The sequence below is a fragment of the Grampus griseus genome, assembly GCF_964374135.1.
Source record: "Grampus griseus genome assembly, chromosome: 8".
Taxonomy (NCBI): domain Eukaryota; kingdom Metazoa; phylum Chordata; class Mammalia; order Artiodactyla; family Delphinidae; genus Grampus; species Grampus griseus.
Genome location: NC_139002.1, coordinates 10634236 through 10654394, shown reverse-complemented (window position 1 = coordinate 10654394; position 20159 = coordinate 10634236). Strand labels below are relative to the sequence as shown.

Below are 20159 nucleotides of genomic sequence, written 5' to 3'. Positions count from 1 at the left end.
TAATTAATGATGGAACCAGAAAGCTGTTACAACAGGTTCACAGGAGAATTGGACTAAAGAGTTTATATTCTCCTTTGGACAAAAATTCATTTGCATCTCTATGAACAGGAACCATTTCCATCCTATGGATAGGAAGCTTGGCATCACCATCAGCATTCCCCAAGTTAACTTCCATTTCTGCAGAAGTTAATACGTGAGGAAAATTAGACCCTAATTCATCTCCAGAAAACTTGGACTCTAAGCATAAAGCTGATGTTCAGGCGGCACCTCCCTATGGTGTATTGCAGGGAAGGGCCAAGTCTTCAGGCTCGGGTATGGAGAAAGCCACTTTGGTATGACAATGAGGGGAATTAGATCCCTTGAAGGCTGTTTCCCCTGCGTTCCCGCTCCCCTACAGCTGCCTCCCTTAGGGTGTGGTCTCCAGGTTCAACTCGCTGAGTCTTTACATTAGAGAACCTGAAAGGTTACTGGGAACAGCACTATGGGGGTGTCTCCTTCTTACTGGGATGAGGGTGGAGGGGGAATTGGGGCAGCTTCGCTAGGACAGCACCATCAGGCTGCTCCCTAAGACTAAGTTGAACTCTTCAAAGACATCTTAAAGCAAATTGGGGGAGTCCCCTAACCACGTGGTCCAGTGGTTAGGACTCTGTGCTTCACTGCAGGGGGCACGGGTTTGATCCCTGGACAGGGAACTAAGATCCCACGTGCCACGTGGCACGGCCAAAAAAATAAAACAAATTGGCAAGCATGGCCAGTTAGAGAATATTTAGGAGAGCGAAGAGAGGGTAGGAGGGAGAGTCATCCATAGGTAAGGCTGGACATGTGACCAAAGGCTGGACTTGAATCTTAAGCTGAAGAGATCCAAGATGACAGTCATTCATTCAACACATTTTGAGCCTCCACTGTGCCAGCACCTTTTTAGGCACTGGGGAAATATCAGGGAACTCAACATGTAAAAATCCAGCCCTTGAGAAGCATATATTCTAGTGATGGAAAACAGACATAGAAGAACATTACATGGGAGACCCGACAGCGTGAAATACTATGAAAATACAGAGCAGGGGAGGGGGGTTGTGGGCCAGGAAGACAGACTGCAATTTAAATAAGGTCATCAAGGTAGACCTCACTGGAAGGTGAAATTAGAGCACACAGTTGAAGAAGACACAGACTTAGCCTTGGAGTTATCTCGGGGCAGAGAGGCCTAGGCAGAGGAAAGAGCCAGTGCAAAGGCCCTCAGGTGGGAGGGTGCCTGGCATGTTTGAGGAACAGCAGGGAGGCCAGGTAGCTGGAGGACAGTAGATGGAGTCAGGCACTGGGGCCTCATCATGTAGGGCCTCATGGGCCACTGTAAAGATGGCTTTTACTCTGAGGGAAATGGGGGGCCACTAGAGGGCTCTGAGCAGAGCAGTATCAAGACCGATTAATGTTTTGAGAATAGGCTGTAGGAGGCCAAGGGTGGATACAGGAAAACCAGTCAGGAGGCTATTGTAGTGAAGATCCAGGCAAGAGATACGCTGCCTGGAAGGGAAGCAATGGAAGTGATAAGTCATCAGATTCTGAATGGACTTTGAGATAGAACCTACTAGATTTCCCAATAGACTGACTGAGCAACTTATTGAAATGTTTGTGGCATGAGAGTGTGAACTAAAATTCGTATTTATGGCAAGACAAGAACGATTTAAACATAAAGATTCTTCTTTGCCCTTTGCCCCCACCCCACACCCCGCTCCGCATCGTGTGTCTGCATTTTGCATTGACCACACCCCCCATCAGCAGGAATGCCTGCTCAGCTGTAAAGAGCAATTCTCCTAGCCTCAGCAAGACAGCTCCTTAGAGATAATATTCCTTCTTGATCTTATAAAGGGTCACATGACCCACCACGATGGTGCTTAAATCTGAATTATGTAACCTGTCGATCATATGTCATTTAATGTACAGCCCTCTGGCTCAAAAAACGTATATAGGGCTTCCCTGGTGGCATAGTGGTTAAGAATCCGCCTGCCAATGCAGGGGACGCGGGTTCGAGCCCTGGTCCGGGAGGATCCCACATGCTGCGGAGCAACTAAGCCCGTGCACCACAACTACTGAGCCTGTGCTCTAGAGCCCGCGAGCCACAACTACTGAGCCCGTGTGCCACAACTACTGAAGCCCGCGTGTCTAGAGCCCGTGCTCCACAACAAGAGAAGCCAGCGCAATGAGAAGCCCGTGCACCACAAGGAAGAGTAGCCTCCGCTCGCCGCGACTAGAGGAATCCCGTGTGCAGCAACGAAGACCCAAAGCAGACAAAAAATAAATAAAAATAAAATAAATAAATACATAAAAAACATTATAAAATGTGTCTTGACTTCTAAGGGGCAGAACAGTTCTCAGAGCTTTCTGAGATGCTCTTCCCGGGTTACAATCCTCAAACTGGGCTCAAATAAACTTTTCCAATTCTTTCTTAGATTGACTGATTAATTTTTCATCGACAAGAGAAAGAGGAGTCCAGGACTACTCCCAGGTTTTTGGCATGAGTCCATGCAGGGAGAGAACTGCCCTCGACCAAGAGAGGGAAGACTGCACAGAGCAGGTCTGGGGTCAGAGCATGAGGACTGGGGAGGGGTCAGGAGTTTAGTTTTGGACTTACTCCATTTGAGGTACCTGCTGGACACCCAAAGGAGGTGTGGAGGAAGCAGCTGCATACTTGTGAGTCTTCTGTGCCGGGGTGAGGCCTGGACTGGAAATAGGCATTTAGGAATGACAAGCATGTGGTTGGTGTTTAAAGCCAGGAGACTGGGTAGGATCGCTGAAAGCATGAATAAGAGACCAGGAACACAGAAGGGAGAATGAGGCTATTCATATAGTGGATATGGAAACACAAGAACGAGAACTCCAGTAAAATACCAACAACCTCAGAGTAAAACAAATGACTGTCATCTTGGATTGCTTAATATACAAGTCCCGCCTCACCTCTGGATGACAGCTCATCTTCCTCCCACCCTCTCTTCCTAGAGGCTCTCTGAGTCACTGGTGAAGTCTCAGTGAGACCACAGACCAGGAGGAGGCCTTGGAGGCATGGGGGCGGGGAAACAGCCAACTGGAGAGCTAATTCTCCTCATTGTCATACCAGTAGAGGCTCTCTCCCTACTCCAGCCTGAAAACTGCCACCTGCACAACTTACCCTCTAGGGAGGTGCCTCCTGAACACCGTCTTCAAGCTGAGGAACATTCCAGAAAGTACAGGAAATGCATGGGGAGGGGCAGAGGGCTTTAACTCTAGGAATCTTGGGTTCAGATCCGAGCCCTGAAATCTATCGGGCAAGTCCTTCATGTTTGCAAGTCCGAAAGGTTTAGAGTCCAAGTTTTCTGGAGATGAAGTAAGGTCTCATGTTCCTCACATATTAAAAGAAAACTACTGTAACAATCCTTACCCTACCGACTTCACAGGCTTATAGGAAGAATTAAATTTAAGATGGGAGTTCCCTGGTGGCCGAGTGGTTAGGATTCTGGGCTTTCACTGCCATGGCCCAGGTTCAATCCCTAGTCGGGGAACTGAGATCCCGCAAGCCATGTGGTGTGGACAAAAAAAAAAAAAAAAAAGTTTAAGAGATGACGTTTGAGAATGGGCACAATTCCTTCCCTTGATAACCATTTAGCAACTCCTCTGCCAGCACAGTGCTTGGCTCTGAGATCAAGCATGTGAATTAGATGTAGACATGAACATCCACCAACACAATACAATACACCCACTCAGGGTTCTTTGTTTTTATTTAACAAACACGTATGTGGTATTTATTTTGTGCTGGGCACTGTTCTAAACACTTAACAAATATTAACTCCTTGCATTCAAGAAAAAAAAAAAAAAGGCAGCATGATACAGTGAAAAGTTTAAGACAAGATGAAGGAGATTAAGGAAGTAGGCGCTCCCGTACACTGCTTAGATTTAACGCCTTTCTTTTGTTTAATAAATATCTGTAGAGTGCCTTCCATGGGGTGGGTACATATATCTTTAACCCGAAACTGGGGCCCTGCAGTTGAATCCTGCTAGAATGGGGTAGTTCTTTTGGGCCCTCCTGTAGTTGCTAATTAATAGCTGCATTTCCCACTGAGGCTGGGCATCCCAGGGAGGAGTTCTTAGGACCCAGGAGAGGTTTCTCTCCTATTCTTATCCCTTAAAAGGCAACCAGCCTCATGTGCCAGGAGGTGGCCAGCAACATTTCTGAATAATTTCTTCATCCCACCTCACTACTTTTTGTTTTTCTCCCAATCAGATAAAACCTATGAACTCTGACCCAGAAAAATGTACATGACATCTTATTTTGCAGATAATTCCTTAGGGTTCCTGGTGTTCAACTTAAAGCCCTGTGCCTTAGACCCAGGCCAGGAGGAGCTAGGACCAATCCTCCCGATATTGTACTTGTTCGTTTTAAATGTTTGCAGGGTTTTCTTGCCCCACCTCCTGTTGCACTCCATGGGAAGAATAGGTTTCTTACAGGGTAGAGGAGCTGCCATAGACATGCCAAACCAGTGGGACAATGGGGAGAGGATGAAACACATTAGCAACAGGAAAAAAGTGGAAGCTTTAGCGCTCACCTCTTCTCTAAGAGGGAGTAGCGGGGGCTGATGTTTGGAGATAGAACAAGTAAGCGTGGAACACTTACTAGGCACGCGATGTTATTTTCTCTCTTTTTGACTTTTTCATATTTGTGTACATTTATGTAGGTGCACATCACCTATGTGCTTCCTAAGAAGAACAAAGAGACTCTAAACCTAGAAATTAGTACAGAGCTGGGTGATTTTTAGGGACTTTTGGGTTTTGTGGGCTGTGGGAGGTTGGTGACCCCTTTGTGGTCTAGGGAATTTCTTCCTTGTTCATTTTAGTATCTGGACTAATATCAGGAGATACATTTGTCTCAAAAGGTACTTTTGACTTCGGAGAGCCTTAGGAGGTGTGGTCCAGAGTTGAATTTGACTGCTTTGGACTGTCAGAAGTTCACTACCGTAGGAGCTTTGTAACGTTCTGAACAGGCGCACACTAAGAAATACATGTTTCTTCCTGACCCAGCACACACAGAGCGTACACACATATACCTGAAACATAAGTTTCATGAAACAGTGTACGTGCCACATGTCCTGATACTTTCTAGTCTGTGTTAAAACAGAATGTCTTGTTGCTTAGGATCCACTACTGAGTCCTAATTTTGAGAAACGCTACTGGCTGGGAAGTCGGTAGTCCTCTATTCAAATGAGAGTTCCTCCACCTACAGCTGTGTGCCTGGGCTCAACTAATGAACTTCTCTAAACCTTAAGGTCCTCAACTGTCACACAGGGACAAGCTACTTCATAGGACTTTTGTGGGATGAGATAGTAAGCGTTCATGATCACTTTTATGAGGCAGATTCTGGGTTCAAGGAAGCCCCTAAGGTTTCCAAACTGTTCAGCCCATTCATTCCATTCATTTCTATAGTGAAGCTCTCCTGGCTAAAAGCCTCCATTGTTTCCCATCACCTGTGCATGCTGTGGTCTACGGTTTGACCCTCTGAATGTGGCCCCTAAGGCTAGTGCAGCCTGGACCACACCTCAGCTTTGATTCCTGCCCTCACATCTCTGAATAGCCTAGTCCCCAAACTTGAGTCCCTTGATTCCGAACAACGTCCTCTGTTGTGTCTTTGTCTTGAAGCATACAGTCTTCTCCTTCTGAAATGCCTCTCCTTTTATTTTTACCTAAACAACACCTACACAGGTCTCAGGATCAAGCTGAGGGTCACCTTCTTGTATACAGGCTTTCCCAGTATATTGCTTTTCCCTCCCTTTCCCCCAAATCCTGTCCTAATATTAAATGAAGAAAAAAGAAATAACTACAGGTAAGTTTTTAACATCTTTGGGAAGCAGAGATTATGCAACTTCAAAATAATTTTTTTTTTTTGGCCACGCCACCCAGCTTGCAGGCTCTTAGTTCCCAGATCAGGGATCAAACCGTTTCCTCAGCAGTGAAAGCGCGGAGTCTTAACCACTGGACAGCCAGGGAATTCCCCCAAAATAATATTAATAGGGACATCCCCGGTGGCTCAGTGGTTAAGAATCTGCCTGCCAATGCCTGCCTGGTCCGGGAAGATCCCACATGCCACAGAGCAACTAAACCCATGAGCCACAACTACTGAGCCTGTGTTCTAAAGCCCGCGAGTCACAACTAGTAAGCCCGTGTGCCAAGCCCGTGTGCCACAACTACGGAAGCCCGCGTGCCTAGAGCCCGTGCTCTGCAATAAGAGAAGCCACAGCAATGAGAAGCCCACGCACCGCAACGAAGCGTAGCGCCCACTCGCTGCAGCCAGAGAAAGCCCACGTGCAGCAAGGAAGACCCAACGCAGCCAAAAATAAATAAATTTATAAAAAAATAATCTTAATATAATTAAATAACCCTTATTTAATATGAGAATTTCACAACACTTCTGACATGGGTTGGGGCTCAGTTACAGCCTTGCAATTTGACTCTTTTTTTTTGTTCAGACACACACTGAATCTCAGATGCTTGTGTGCCTCTCCGTTTTATTTTGTTTTTTAATTCTAGGGAATGTAATGCTGAGACTAAGCCATGGATCAATAGGGGTGTGATGGGGGAACAGTGAATAAATTTAATCCTTCTGCAAACAAACAAATTAAATATATGAATCGCAGCTGCTGTAGGGCTGTTTGTCTTATGACATTCCTGATGGACCTGCTCTGGATGCATTTTTAGGGAAAGAAGGCAGGACAATTTGTTAGGACTCGAGTGGAACAGCGCAACTTTCTGGCAGTTGCTCTGCTGTGCCAGGCCCTATGTAGTAGTTGTGAAACTGCCTTGAAGGAGATGGACGTAGACCTCTCTCTATGTTTTAGATCAGGATTTTTCTTGCTTAAAGCCAAAGAGAAAGGGGAAAGGGTGAAAGAGTGGCCAAGAGGGTTGGCATGGGAATTGGAACACTTCTGTCCTGATTTCTCCAACTGAAAAATAGAGGGGAAATGTTGTGAGTTCCTGACTGACCTTGGGGGAGGTGAGCACTCTTACTTTGGAAATTCTACCGTGTTTCCATCCTAGAACCAGGAGGAAAGCTCCAGGTTTCTAGTGGCCACGCTCTCTAGGTTGAAATTCAAATATTCCTAAATGTTCCCTGCACATCTGAGCATCCTAGACAAGAGGGATGAAAGTGTTTCTGCTCAGATTGAAAGGCAAAGCTAAGCTTGGGATACAGGTCATTGGTTAGCCTCACATCCGGGAATTCCCTGGTGGTCCAGTGGTTAGGTCTCTGAACTTCCACTGCAGGGAGCACCGGTTCAATCCCTGGTTTGGGAACTAAGATCCTGCAAGCCGTGCAGCGCGGTCAAAGAAAAAAAAAAAGAAAAAGAAAAAGAAGCACTGCGTCTGTTCCAACCCTTCCTGTATTTTATTTTCTTCCTTGGTCCCCCTTACTCTTACTCCCAACCCCCTGGCAATTAACCAGCTCTGGCAACGGCACCCACTGCTTGGTATCCCAACTCCCCATGACTGTAGTTTAAGCCCTTATCGTATAGCTGGAAACTGTTCAACTGACCTTGTTTCTACTGGAGTCCCGCTTAGATCAGCCTCACAGAGCCAGAATGCATACTCTAAAATGCAAAGATGCCCTTTTCACTCTTAAAAGCCTTCAAGAACGCCATGACCTTGTAGGGAAAATTCTCAGCTCCCTGGTATGAGAGACAAGACCTTTCAGTTTCTGGTCCTGCAACCCCACAGGCTCACACTTGCACTCCTTGAGAAGCACACCTTGACCTCTCCCCTCCTTCAAAGGCTCTCAGCCAGCGGCTCCTCCTTTGTTTTCCTCTAGAACACTCTGCTTATCTCTATCATGATATGTATCTCTTGAAGTAGCTCCTTTATGAGAGAGGGTATGTGTGTTTAGTGGGAATCCAATATTTATATTTAACTAAACTGATTTTTGATATTTCAGAACTTCCAGTAGTGCTCAGCTTTTTCCAGCAACAGAGTCTCTGCATAATTAATTCTGTCTGGAATAATTTTCTCCCCATATTCTCCTTATTTCCTATATAGCAGCACATTTTCTAATTTCAAATTATTTATGAAGGTGACATAGCTAGTGGTTAATAGCCCAGGTACCACCGATGTCAGCGTGCCCAATTTCAAAAATGGTGACTTTAAGCAATTTTCTCACCTTGTATGTGTATATGCACATGCCTTAGCTCCTCATTTGTGAAATGGCACCAATAATCCTGGTTATGAGGATTAAGTTAAGTGAGATAGTATGTGCTAAACAGATCTGTGCCTGGCATGTAGCTAATATTTATTGCTCGGTCTTTAAAAAAATTTCTTGGGGGAGATTGGGATTGACATATATGCACTAATATGTATAAAATAGATAACTAATAAGAACCTGCTGTATAAAAAAATAAAATAAAAAATTTTTTTTTTAAATTATTGAATGACATTTCGCTTTAAGCTCCAAGAAGGCAGGGATGCTGCTATCTTCTTCACTATTGTACCCCAGTGCCTACCGTAGCACACAGTAAGTGCAAAATAAATTCATGCCATGTGAATGACTGAATAAATGGCAATCCTTACTTCAGAGCATTCACTGAAGATAAGTAGGGAACTGTGCCTGCTTATCAGAGTGATAACAGAAGCCGTATCAGTGGCCTTCCTTAATCAACCCTTATGTTCACTTGGCTACATAACCAAGCAACTCTTTTTTTCTTTAGTTTAAATGAAACCCCTTGGGTGAAAGTTAGATGAGTGGTGTCATTCTTGGATTTTTATTAGAGGAACATGGCCTCTTATTTACTTCCTTCAGAACTGAGAGTATCATGTCTAGGGTTGATTATGAAATTGTTGGAATAAACATGCACAGGTTAAGGTGACCTTGCTCTCGAGAGAACAGAGTGAGTCTTGGGATGATGTACTGTGAGAACAAAATGACAAGCAGTATCAAAATAACAAGGTGATGTAGGCAGCTCTGTAAGCAAGTTAAACTCCAACCGTGATCCTGGATTTTCTTTTCAGCGAAAACCTTTGCTTCTCCCTGCATAAACCACCTTATGAAATTAGTAGTATAGACAGAGGAGAGGAAAGGACAACTTTGCACTTTTTGTAGGGAAAGAAGTAAAGTTCTGAAAACGAAGCAAAGTCTAAAGTCAGCTTCCTAGGTTATAGTTTTTTGTTCGCCTGTTTGTTTTTTTAAAATCACAAGACTTTCAACAAAAAGATTTTTAAAAATAAGTCAATGGGTAAAGGGAGTAAGAATAGTTATGCTAGAAAACCTAGGTTGAGGCAAGGTACAGTGGCTGAGTGCAGCCAAGGCAGAAAGGATGGTAACAACAGGGTACCTACTTCTCATTCTCTAATGAAGACCAGACCAGGGGGTCACCAGGAGCAGAGAGTGACAAGTTCTGTTCACACCACCAGAAGTTTGTAGAAACCAATGGACCACCCTGGTGGTCCTACAGAACCTGAGCACTGCAGACCCAGGGCCAGCTCCTTTGTTTTCCAACTCTAGAACCAGTATCAGTTCTTTTGCTAACCAGTTATACATGTGTTAAACATTTCCATTTATGTCCTGTACTTGTTCCTCTGTATCCTATATTGTTTATCATATTACACAATCTTAGAGTTCAGAAGGCATGAGTGCGCAAAGCTTAGGCATCGGCAGGTGGGGACGGTTTCAGAGGAGAAAGAGGAGCAAGATTCCCAGTGCAGGTGTGGCTCTGGCCCATCAACCAGGCAATCAAGCTACTTCATCCTAGCCCCCTTCATAGGAAAGACCCTACTGGGGCAGATTCCCTCCTTCGGCAAATGATAGATGGCTTTCTCGTAGTTCTTGCTTGCCCAGGAAACATAGAATCTCTTATCCTCACAACCCAGTACCCTTTCTTGTTTATAGTTTTGCATCTGGAAGACTCTAGCCTTTTTCTAGCTAGAAAAGCAGTTCTAGCCCTTTCTGACACAAGGAGAAAGGCCAGGGAGGATGGGGGAGAGGAGGCGGGGCTCTAGCCGGCGCACACTCACCACTTTTTGGTTCCCTTCATGATCGGTGAGCAGCCATTCGATATCCAGGGTGTCTTTTTCTGGGAGCCCCAGTTGATGGTGACAGGGCAAAGTGACCTTTTCCTCTGCCACTCTCTTGATCTCAGTGTGAGTCCCCAAGGTTCCAACATAGTAGGAAACTGGAAGAGGAAAACCTCTGATGAATCACGCAGAAACTGGATGGCAACGTGCAGGAAGCAAATATTACAACTAATAGTTATTGGATGTTTCTGTGGGCAAGGGGCGAGTCAAAGTGTTGGAAGAATCCTGGACCAGAAGTAATGGAAGTCCCGGGTCTCACACTGGCTCCTCCATATTAATTGAATTCATCATATCTTCCTTAACCCCCCAAATTACAGTCCAACTAATGCCCACCTTTCCTACCTTACTGGGTTTTTAGGAACAATGAAATAACTCAGGTCAACAACAGCTTTGTCTTTTGACCTTTCTCTCCTCTACTAGCAAAGGCCTCCAAAAGAACGGAACTTAAAAGGGAAGGCAGGGTTGGCCTCCTCCCAGAACAGGCTCCAGATACCGGTTCACTCCTGAGAATCTTCTTAAGGTCAGGCTGCCCTCACAGAACTCTGAGTAAGTGCAGCATTGCCTCTGGGAACAAGTGGGCTCTTACAGGCAGTCCCTGCTTCCTTTATGGACACACATTCTCCTACCTTGCCACCCCCGCCAACTTCTCTCTTTCATTCTCTGTAGTTTCTTTCCTTTTTTTAAATTGAGTTATAATATTCTACATAAGTTACAGGTGTTCAATATAGTGATTCACAATTTTTAAATGTTATACTTCATTTATAGTTATTATAAAATATTGGCTATATTCCCCACGTTGTACAGTATGTCCTTGTAGTTTATTTTATACATGATGCTTTATACCTCTTAGTCCCCTACCCTTTTATTTTCTCTGTAGTTTCGTATCATAGGGCTTCAAAATATCAAGCAGCATTTTCTATCCAAAGCAGAATTCCAAGTTACCACATTTGGATCCTGTCCCTTCATCCATCCAATATTCCTCTGGCCAATAGGAATTCAGTTCCACTTTTGCTTTCTTTAACTGTCCTCTTTTTCCAGGAATGGTATGGTGTCAGCAACTTTACAGCCCAAGTTCACCTCCTCTCCTTCCTATTCATCTCTTAGTACCTGAGTTTTTCTTTTTCTTTTCTTTAACTTTTTGGCTGCACCACATGGCATGTGGGATCTTAGCTCCCCAACCAGGGATCGAACCTGCGCCCCCCTGCAGTGGAAGCTCGGAGTCTTAACCGCGGGACCTCCAGGGATGTCTCTCTTAGTACATGACTATTAAGTCTACAGTATTGATGACCGATAAATTGATATGATGAAACCTCACCTGATTCTAGGTATGTGTCTGGCAGTCAAGGTGTGCTTTAGCTCTGATCCTCCTTTATCTCCTTACACAGTGATAAAGAAGCTCAGTGTCAAAAATGACCTCTTTCAAGCCATTCACAATGGAACAGAATCACACAGCCTCTAAGATGGAACAGCCCCAAGTGCCAGGGCTTGTGTGAAGCCCTCTCGCTGGCAGAGAACTCACTTTGTCACTTTAGAAGGGTGTTAAGCACTAAAGACCAAGAGTCGTGACCAACAGAAGCATATAAACTACCTCTCTTATTCCCTGTTCATTTCCCCAAATTGATTAGCAGCAAATCTGTAGGAAGGAGAAGGGCCTGTCTTCTTGCCTGCAGGGAAGTGAAACAAGGAAGAAGGGAGCAGAGGAGACTGGTTCTCGCTCGGGGGACTGACGGGCTGAAATGCAGGGGCCCTCGGAGGTAGACCCCAAGAGAAGCAGCAGGTGGATTCCCAAGCTCCATGGCCAAGAAAGGAGACTAGAGAAATCTGCTGAGCATAAGGAGGGGCCTCAGAACGAAAAGACAAGCCCCTCGTGGGGTCTAACGGACATTCTCAAGAAGCTTTCCGTTATCTGTTTAGAACTTGACACTGCAGTGGGCGTGGCCGCCATGTAGTGAGCACTTCCAATGGTGTGGCTCTGCACTGAGCAGCCGCTCTATAAAGAAAGGGTTATTATCCAAAATCACTGTGGAAATGTAAAGAGGGGGTTAGCACCTTGCCCAATATCATACAGCTAGCGCAGTGTGGCAGTGCTGGCTCCACCCAGATCTGTCTCACTGCGAAGCTCACACTGACAACCATGCTATGCTGCACATGCCCTTGCTTTTTATTTATTTTTTTTTTACAGTTTGTTGGTATTTTAATCTTCAACATCTGAGTGCTTTATTGGGTCTCTACACAGGTGACCATTTGTGTTTGATCTCTACACAAATGACCATTTCTCCAGTGCTTTTTCTGGAGAGACGACAGAGACAGCAAGGTCTCAGTTACCTGGCAGACACAGGGCAGTACTTGATGAACTGGGGAAAGAACTCTCCAGGGCTTCTTCATCCTCCTCTGTCTGATTTTCATTCTTTTTTTTTATTCTGCTGGTGGTAGAAGACTAGTATCATTGACTTCTTCCCTTTCTTACATTTTTCCACACTCTGCCAAAGGGCTGATCTTACCTTCACGACTATCTTCCGTACCTTCTCACTTTCATAGTCCTGGAGTTGATCTCTGAATCCGAGTTAGGCTCCTGTGGTTTCTCAGTTACCTCTGCCATGTTGTAGCAACAGTGTGATCTCGTGCCCTTTGTTTTATGTGGCTTCCTGGATGTCTGGTTCTCCCGTTAGCCTCTAAGCTCCTTGAGATCAAGTTCTGTTCACCACTGCATGCCCAGAGCACTGAGCCTGGGTCTCACACGCTGCAGGTGCTCAATAAATATGTGTTGGACGGATTTGAATCTAACCCACACAATGATTTTACCAATGAGCAACCTGAGGTCTGGGAATAAAGGAGTCGGCCCAAGGTCCTACTGTTAGGGGAACCACTGACCAAAAGTGCCCTTCCTGGTCAGGCACGACAGTAACCACTTGCATGAGTTATCTTACAACAGGAGGTCCTGGTAAGGAACTCGGAACTGACAAGCTACCACCAGTCGGAAGAATTCAGGAAAGGTCAAAAGGAGAGAGGAGATGCCAGTTCCCATGTCCTACCAACCTCCCAGAATCCTCGCTGGAATCCATCTTGGCTGAGCGATGCACATGTCACCAGGAAGGACCCTGAGTCAGAATGACTGGCCAGAGACAACCCGGAAACTAAAACCTGAGACTGTGAGCCACGTGGCAGCGCCTTTCTCCTGGGTTCCCTTACCCTGCTGCTCTCCCCCCGGGGACCCCTTCCCCATAAAGTCTCTTGCTTTAGTCAGCACGTGTGTCTCCTCAGACAATTCATTTCCTAGTGTTAGACAACAGCCCACTCTCGGGACCTGGAAGGGGTCCCCCTTCCTGCAACACTACAACTCATTTAGTGGCAGAAATAACCCATAGAAAACCCATCCTCCCTCAGTCCCCACAAAGCAGAGGCGGTTTGCACTGTACTAAGCTAAGCTTGTAAGAAAGAGCTCTGGCTTCCATCCCTGATCATTCCACTGGACACGACAATGTTCAAATGAAGCACTCCTGGCAAAGCCAGAGAACCCAGTACCAATCTGGTGCATACAGCAGGCACTCTATACACTGAATAAATTGCAAAGAATCAGCTATGTGAGTTGCCGATTTTAGCCACTAGAGGGAATCAAAGGCTCAGATTTGGTTGCTGTCCCACAAGGAAAGGAACGTAGTGGTGGGCGGCGTGCTTTGCCAGAGCCCCAAGTTCTATTCATACCACACCCAGAATTAAACACAGCAGCGCAGGGACTGGCCGCTCAGTGAATACAAATGGCTTTACCAAGGCAGGGGGCCTCAAGATCAGGGTGCACGCACCTTCAGTCTTCCCTGAACCTCAGTTCCCCAGGACCCCTGGAGATTTCTCAGGTCCTTCTGTGCTTTTTAACCCACACTCATGTTCTGCAGTCTACACGGACAGGGGCCTGGGCTCTGATTACCACCCCCAGGCTCGGCAGTGCTCATGGGGGATGCTGAGCACGTCTGCCGCCTGGCCGGTGAGCAGGAAGGAGCAATCCCAACACCCCGGGGCCATCCTTGGGTTCCCTGGACACTGAACGGTTTGTCTTCATTGAGAAAGACCTTAGGGATCATCAAAAGTTAACTGCAGCTTGGAGAACTGAAGCGTCAAGTCACAAAGCTGGTTGGTGGCAGAACTGCAAGTAAGGGAATTCTCTCTATCGTGTGACTGGGACTTGTGGCGTTTGACAGTGGGGACAGGTGCTGGAAGGCGGCAGTGGTAAGGACCCCCTCCATGTGCAAATGCAGTCATGGATGCTGCGGCCGCTCCCTAAGCTGAAGCCTTTGCCTACAGCTCCAGCACTTAACAAAGGACCCCTGTGAGCTTGGGAGAATTACCCTCTCTGAGCCTTAGTGTTCTCATCTGCAAAATGGGAATTAAGCTGGACGCTGAGGTAAAGCACCTGGTGATGGCACATAGGGGTCTCCCCCTAAAATGTTCTTCTCTAGTACAGAAAGGAGCTTCTCCTCAGATGACGGCTGCCTACCTTCGTTAAGGTTAGTTTAAGGGTTTATTCTCTAAAGGGCATTTACATTTATTAAAGATTCTCTTGAACCTTCAAGACCTCCTTCAAAGAGAAGGGGCAGGGGTAACTTTATTTTTTCAACATGAATACCTGTACATAACTGAGGGAAAATAAGCCACATATCTTGAAGATGAATCCACTGAGGAGATGAGTCAGTTTTTATTAATTAATTCATTTATTTTTGCTGTGTTGGGTCTTCGTTTCTGTGCGAGGGCTTTCTCTAGTTGTGGCAAGTGGGGGCTCGTCTTCATCGCGGTGCGCGGGCCTCTTACTATTGCGGCCTCTCTTGTTGGGGAGCACAGGCTCCAGATGCGCAGGCTCAGTACTTGTGGCTCACGGGCCCAGTTGCTCCGCGGCATGTGGGATCCTCCCAGACCAGGGCTCGAACTCGTGTCCCCTGCATTAGCAGGCAGACTCTCAACCACTGCGCCACCAGGGAAGCCCGATGGGTCAGTTTTTAAAAGGCGATTTCTATAACCAATTGACTATTCACATTAAAACACTCATAGTTGACTATCCTACTCACATAAAACATTCACTCTCAAATCGCCTTTCTAAAAATGTTATATATGAAGAGCTGGCATTGTTTCAGTGGTCAGGTAGACGCCTTGGACAACCCTTTCAAGGAAGCTCACTTAGGCCAAGTAAGTGAAGCCTATAGTCTTCAAGCCCTGACAAAAACATTGTTTCCCTCATATACTGAGGCCCTATTTCTGGATCAGACTGTATGGGTTCGAGAGATGTGGCAGGAGTGAGAACCCTGGCTGAATTTTCTCACATGGCTCTCCTAGGGCTGCCAGTGACCCATCTTGCTTTCACGGATGCAAAAAGACAAATGAACAGGGGTAAATTTTAATAGAAACCAGGATGCTGCATATAAAATATCTATTTCTCTTTTCCTTCCCTAACAGAGAAATTTTCTACTTCTCAAATACTTACTGAATGCCTACGGGGTACCAGTTGCCCAGGGTCTGCTTGCTACTCTCTCCAAAGAATGGATCCTCTATGCTGCCCTCATCAACACAGGTCATGCACACTATTTAGTGTACAGCAGGGCACCTGCTAACAGGCTATGGAGGGGTGCAAGCACCCGCTTCCACTCGGTGATTACACTCGTTTCAATGGACCTGTTCTCTTACCTGAAGAGGAGGAGAATTTTCTTGTGTTTTGCTTTACATGGAATATTTGAGAAAGCCTCAAGAAAATCAAAATCATCGAACGTCATTTAGCAAAATTAAAAGATTTTGGAAATTTAAAAATAGACTTCTCTTAATTTATAGATCAAGAAATCGAGGCTCAGAGAGAAGTGACTCACCCAAATTCCTCCTGATTTCTAAGACTAATATATATATATTATATATATATATAAATTCTGTAGGGGTGTGTGTGTGTGTGTGTGTGTGAAGGCGTGTACCTTCCAGACTGTATGGAACACTGTATGCAATTCAAGTTACAGCAGGATGCAATAGAAAGAGCATGAGTTTGGAGTCAGACAGATGTGGACTTAATTGGCTCTAAGACCAATTAATTCCCTGACTGCTCTTTTTTCCTTCTCTGTAAAATGAGCATAAAAACATCAACCATGAAAGGTGATTTTAAGGGTTACATTTGATGTATGTAAAGTGTCTGGCACTGGCACATGGTATATAGTACATACTCACCATGTGTTCACTGTTATTATTAATAGTTGTACACGCCATGCTTTGAAAGACAAGGAAAACCAGAAAAACATGCTGAGGAAGTGAAGAAGAATTGTGAGGAGTCTGAAAGTCATTTTGCTAGATAACTCTTAATATTTGGCCATATTTGCTCTCTCTCTCCATATATATGTATGTATCTGTATATATATGTATGCATATGTATATGTATATATACATACATATATGTATGTATACATGTATATTTTGCTGCATATTTTTGCTGCTATGTTTCAACATCTTGATCACACCTAGGAAAAGTGATCATATTGTATGGAAGATCAATCATTTCCGACAAGAGTGGTTAAGGAAGACGCCAAAGAGTAAGTGGGATTAAGCTGGTTCTGGAGACGACAGGCTTTTCCTGCACAGACCCCAGGGAAGGCAGAGAACATTCCTGGTGGAGAAGCAGCTTGAGCAGAGGCAGCCTCTCTCCTCTCGTCAGCCTCTCAGGCGCCCTTGCTGTGAACCAGGCAAGTTTCTCTTCTCTCTATTTTGCTTTCCCAGTCCAAACCCAGCATCTCTCCAGCCAGCTGCCTTTATGAGGTGTTCGGAAAAGGAAAACCAATTCACTCTGAGCTGCTAGATTCATCTCAATGTCTTCTCAGAGACAAACGTATAATTGATATTTAGAGAAAGCCTGGAGCTGAAGGAACGCATCTGTGGTTATCAGTGGAATTTCAGGCATCTGGGAATCAGTGTGGTGCCTTGTTTTTTTCCCCCAGGAGGTGAGCATTTGTTCCTGTAATCCTAAAATTAATGTGGGTGCAAGGACCAAGATGGCAGCCTTGGGCTTCAGTGGCGGGGTGGGAGGTGGGAGTGTATAGAGCTTCCTCTGGCTTCCCAGCCTGGGGGTTGGTTTCAGAGGAGGAGAAGGAAGGCAGAAGGAAGTGGGGAGGAAGATGGAATAAAGGAGGAGGGAGGGAGGGAAGGAGCAGGGCTAGATGTAGGGGGGAGAGGAGAGGGGAAAAGGGAGAGCCTTATGCTGATAGAAGATAGTTGAAGAAGTTTCCAGACTAAACACAGGCTGATTAAAAATTATCAACTCATGGGCTTCCCTGGTGGCACAGTGGTTAAGAATCCGCCTGCCAATGCAGGGGACACGGGTTCGAGCCCTGATCCAGGAGGATCCCACATGCCGCGGAGCAACTAAGCCCGTGCGCCACAACTACTGAGCCCACGTGCCACAACTACTGAAGCCCATGCGCCTAGAGCCCGTGCTCCGCAACAAGAGAAGCCACTGCAATGAGAAGCCGGCGCACTGCAACAAAGAGTAGCCTCCGCTCACTGCAGCTAGAGAAAGCCCACACACAGCAACAAAGACCTAACGCAGCCACAAATAAATAAATTAATTTTAAAAAATTATCAACTCTCCTTCCTTCCCCTCTGTGAAAACCTGTCTCAATATGTACTTTGTGTGTATTTATCCACATTAAAAAATTGTACGGAGCTCTTCACCTATCAGGTATAAAGGGAACACACAAGATAACAGTTTCTCCTCCCTCCTCAAACCATTTGAAAGCTAATGATTAATAATACTATACATTTATTTAGCAATTAACAATTAACTCAGCCTATTCAAATGCATCATCTCACGTGGCCCTATGAGCATACGATGAGCTCATGTTATCACCTCTGTTTCAGAGAAAAGAAAACAGAGGACCACACAGCTGAGGCCACACGGCTGATGGCTGGGACTGTGGGGACATGGGCCCACCTCCAGTGTTTATTCTAATCTCTTTCCCACACCAGAGGTCATTGCCTTTGCCTTGAAATTCGTTGGAAACACGGAGGTCATGTTTATTAAATATGGGTGGCACAGAGCTAGGTAGCTGAGCTAATCTGAGTGAACACATTTAAGATATATAATTATCTTGCTAGCTGGGATTCTGAGCCAAAGGCTAGATGAAATTTAACAGAGACAATTGTTAGAAGTTATAGCTAGGCACAAGTACAGGGTGGGAAAGACCTGGAGGACCTGGGGGGCTACAAGATTTACACTGACCAGTAGTATGATATAACTGCTGAAAAAGCGCATGGAGTTTGGGTTGCAAAACCGCTTTGAGGAATAACTGCTTCATTGTCCTCTATCCTAGACAAATGAGCACACCCAGAACATCTGTGGTCAGTTCTAGAAGCTGCACATGAGAGGGACATTGACAAAAAAGTTGGTATCCAGGGTTGTAACTGGGAGATGATGGGATCTAAAAACATGTCATACGATGAATAGTTGACACAATTATTGGTGAAAAGGTAGCAAGACGGAAGACTAAGGGGCAACATGGTAGTTCCTTTCCAACATTTAAAAGCCTACAAAACAAGTAATAGGCCTATTGAGTGTTGTTCCAGAGAGTAGAATTAGGTCCAGATGGTATAATAGATTCAATCATAAAAGGATAAACTGGGAGATCTCCAACACCTCTTTCCAGTTCTGAAATGATATGATTCTCTTACAAAGGATCTATTCCATTTGGGCTTAATATCTTTTTTAACTGAATTATAGTTGAATTACAATGTTGTGTTAATTATTGCTGTACAGCAAAGCGACTCAGTTATACATATATATATTCTTTTTCAAATTCTTTTCCATTATGGTTTATCACAGGATATTGAATATAGTGCCCTGTGCTATACAGTAGGACCTTGTTGTTTATCCACATCTGGGCTTAATATGTCGATAGACTTCCTAACAGTTAGTCCCTGCCTGATCGGAGAATGCACTGAATCATTTAGTGAATTTTCCATTCCTGGAGTCACTCAAGTGTGGGTATGTCAGGGGCTGTGAAAGGGATCCTTATGTGTGGATGTTAAACTCAATATTTCATGTCCTTCCTAACATTCTATGAAATATTTTTCCAACGCTTGATACAGTCAAGGCATGGTCCTCGCATACAAAGTGTGAGATACAGATGTATACTATTAGCTGTCAATGTATTTTGTCATCACCTATCAGCTCTTACACAATTTATACAAATAGTCTAGTTTTGTTCCATTGTGACATTACTTTTCAAGATCACTGACGGGGTCTTTGATAGAACTAAAAGGAACTGGCCCCATGCAACTGTAGCATTTCTTTCCCAGCTGTGGATATTTTAATCCACAAGGGGGCAGAATTTGCTTAGCGAGATTAGCCGAGCCTCACCTTATGTTTTTATAATAGTAAAAAGGATTAAAACTGACAAAGAATTATAGACGACCTTGGATTTAAGCTTGAAAAGCACTTTGTTGCCATTTGTGGTTATATGCTAAATTTCAAACTGTATGCATTTAGTTTCCAAGGGCCATGGAAAAAATGGAAATCTTAGAAAATATGATCAGGCATCTGAGAATAACGTCATTAAAGAAATAGAAACACACACTAAAAAAATAACTTAAGGTCACTGGTTTAACTTTTTCCAACTGAAATAGGTGTTTACTTTGTCTAAGACCAAAAAAACTTATTTGCATTGCAGAACTTTTATGAAACAAATCAATTACTCAGGTACTGTGAAGTATCATCTTCAGAGAGTTGGTGAGGGAAGGAACAAAAATCCATCCCAGGTGGCTTAGAGGGGAGAAATCAGCAGAAGAACCCTCAGGGTCCTTTACATCTTGATGTTTAGCCTTTGTTTTAGGTTGGTAATTTACTGAATTACAAAATCCTAGAATGCTCTGGTTCTCTGTAACCTAGAACTTGGGAAGGCCCCGAAGGTCATCTTGGTCATTATCCTGCCTTCAGGTCAATTTCACATTTAAAACTAATCTGCTAAAACATATGAAGTTGTTCCTAGTCTCTCATTATCACTGAGAATCTGAAATCATAGGAAAACTTTTATAAGTTCTTGACAGGTCTGTTAGTATCAAATTGTTTATTATTGTATATC

The 20159-nt window shown here is 44.7% G+C and overlaps 1 protein-coding gene across 1 annotated transcript in view; it reads right to left on the bottom strand.

The window, feature by feature from the left end:
- CLMP (CXADR like cell adhesion molecule) overlaps nucleotides 1-20159 on the bottom strand; it is an 87527-nt gene that overhangs the window by 8028 nt on the left and 59340 nt on the right. Inside the window, exon 2 of the mRNA XM_082661072.1 lies at nucleotides 10012-10169. Coding sequence (XP_082517198.1) covers nucleotides 10012-10169 — 158 coding nt within the window. The remainder of the gene's footprint in view (nucleotides 1-10011; nucleotides 10170-20159) is intronic.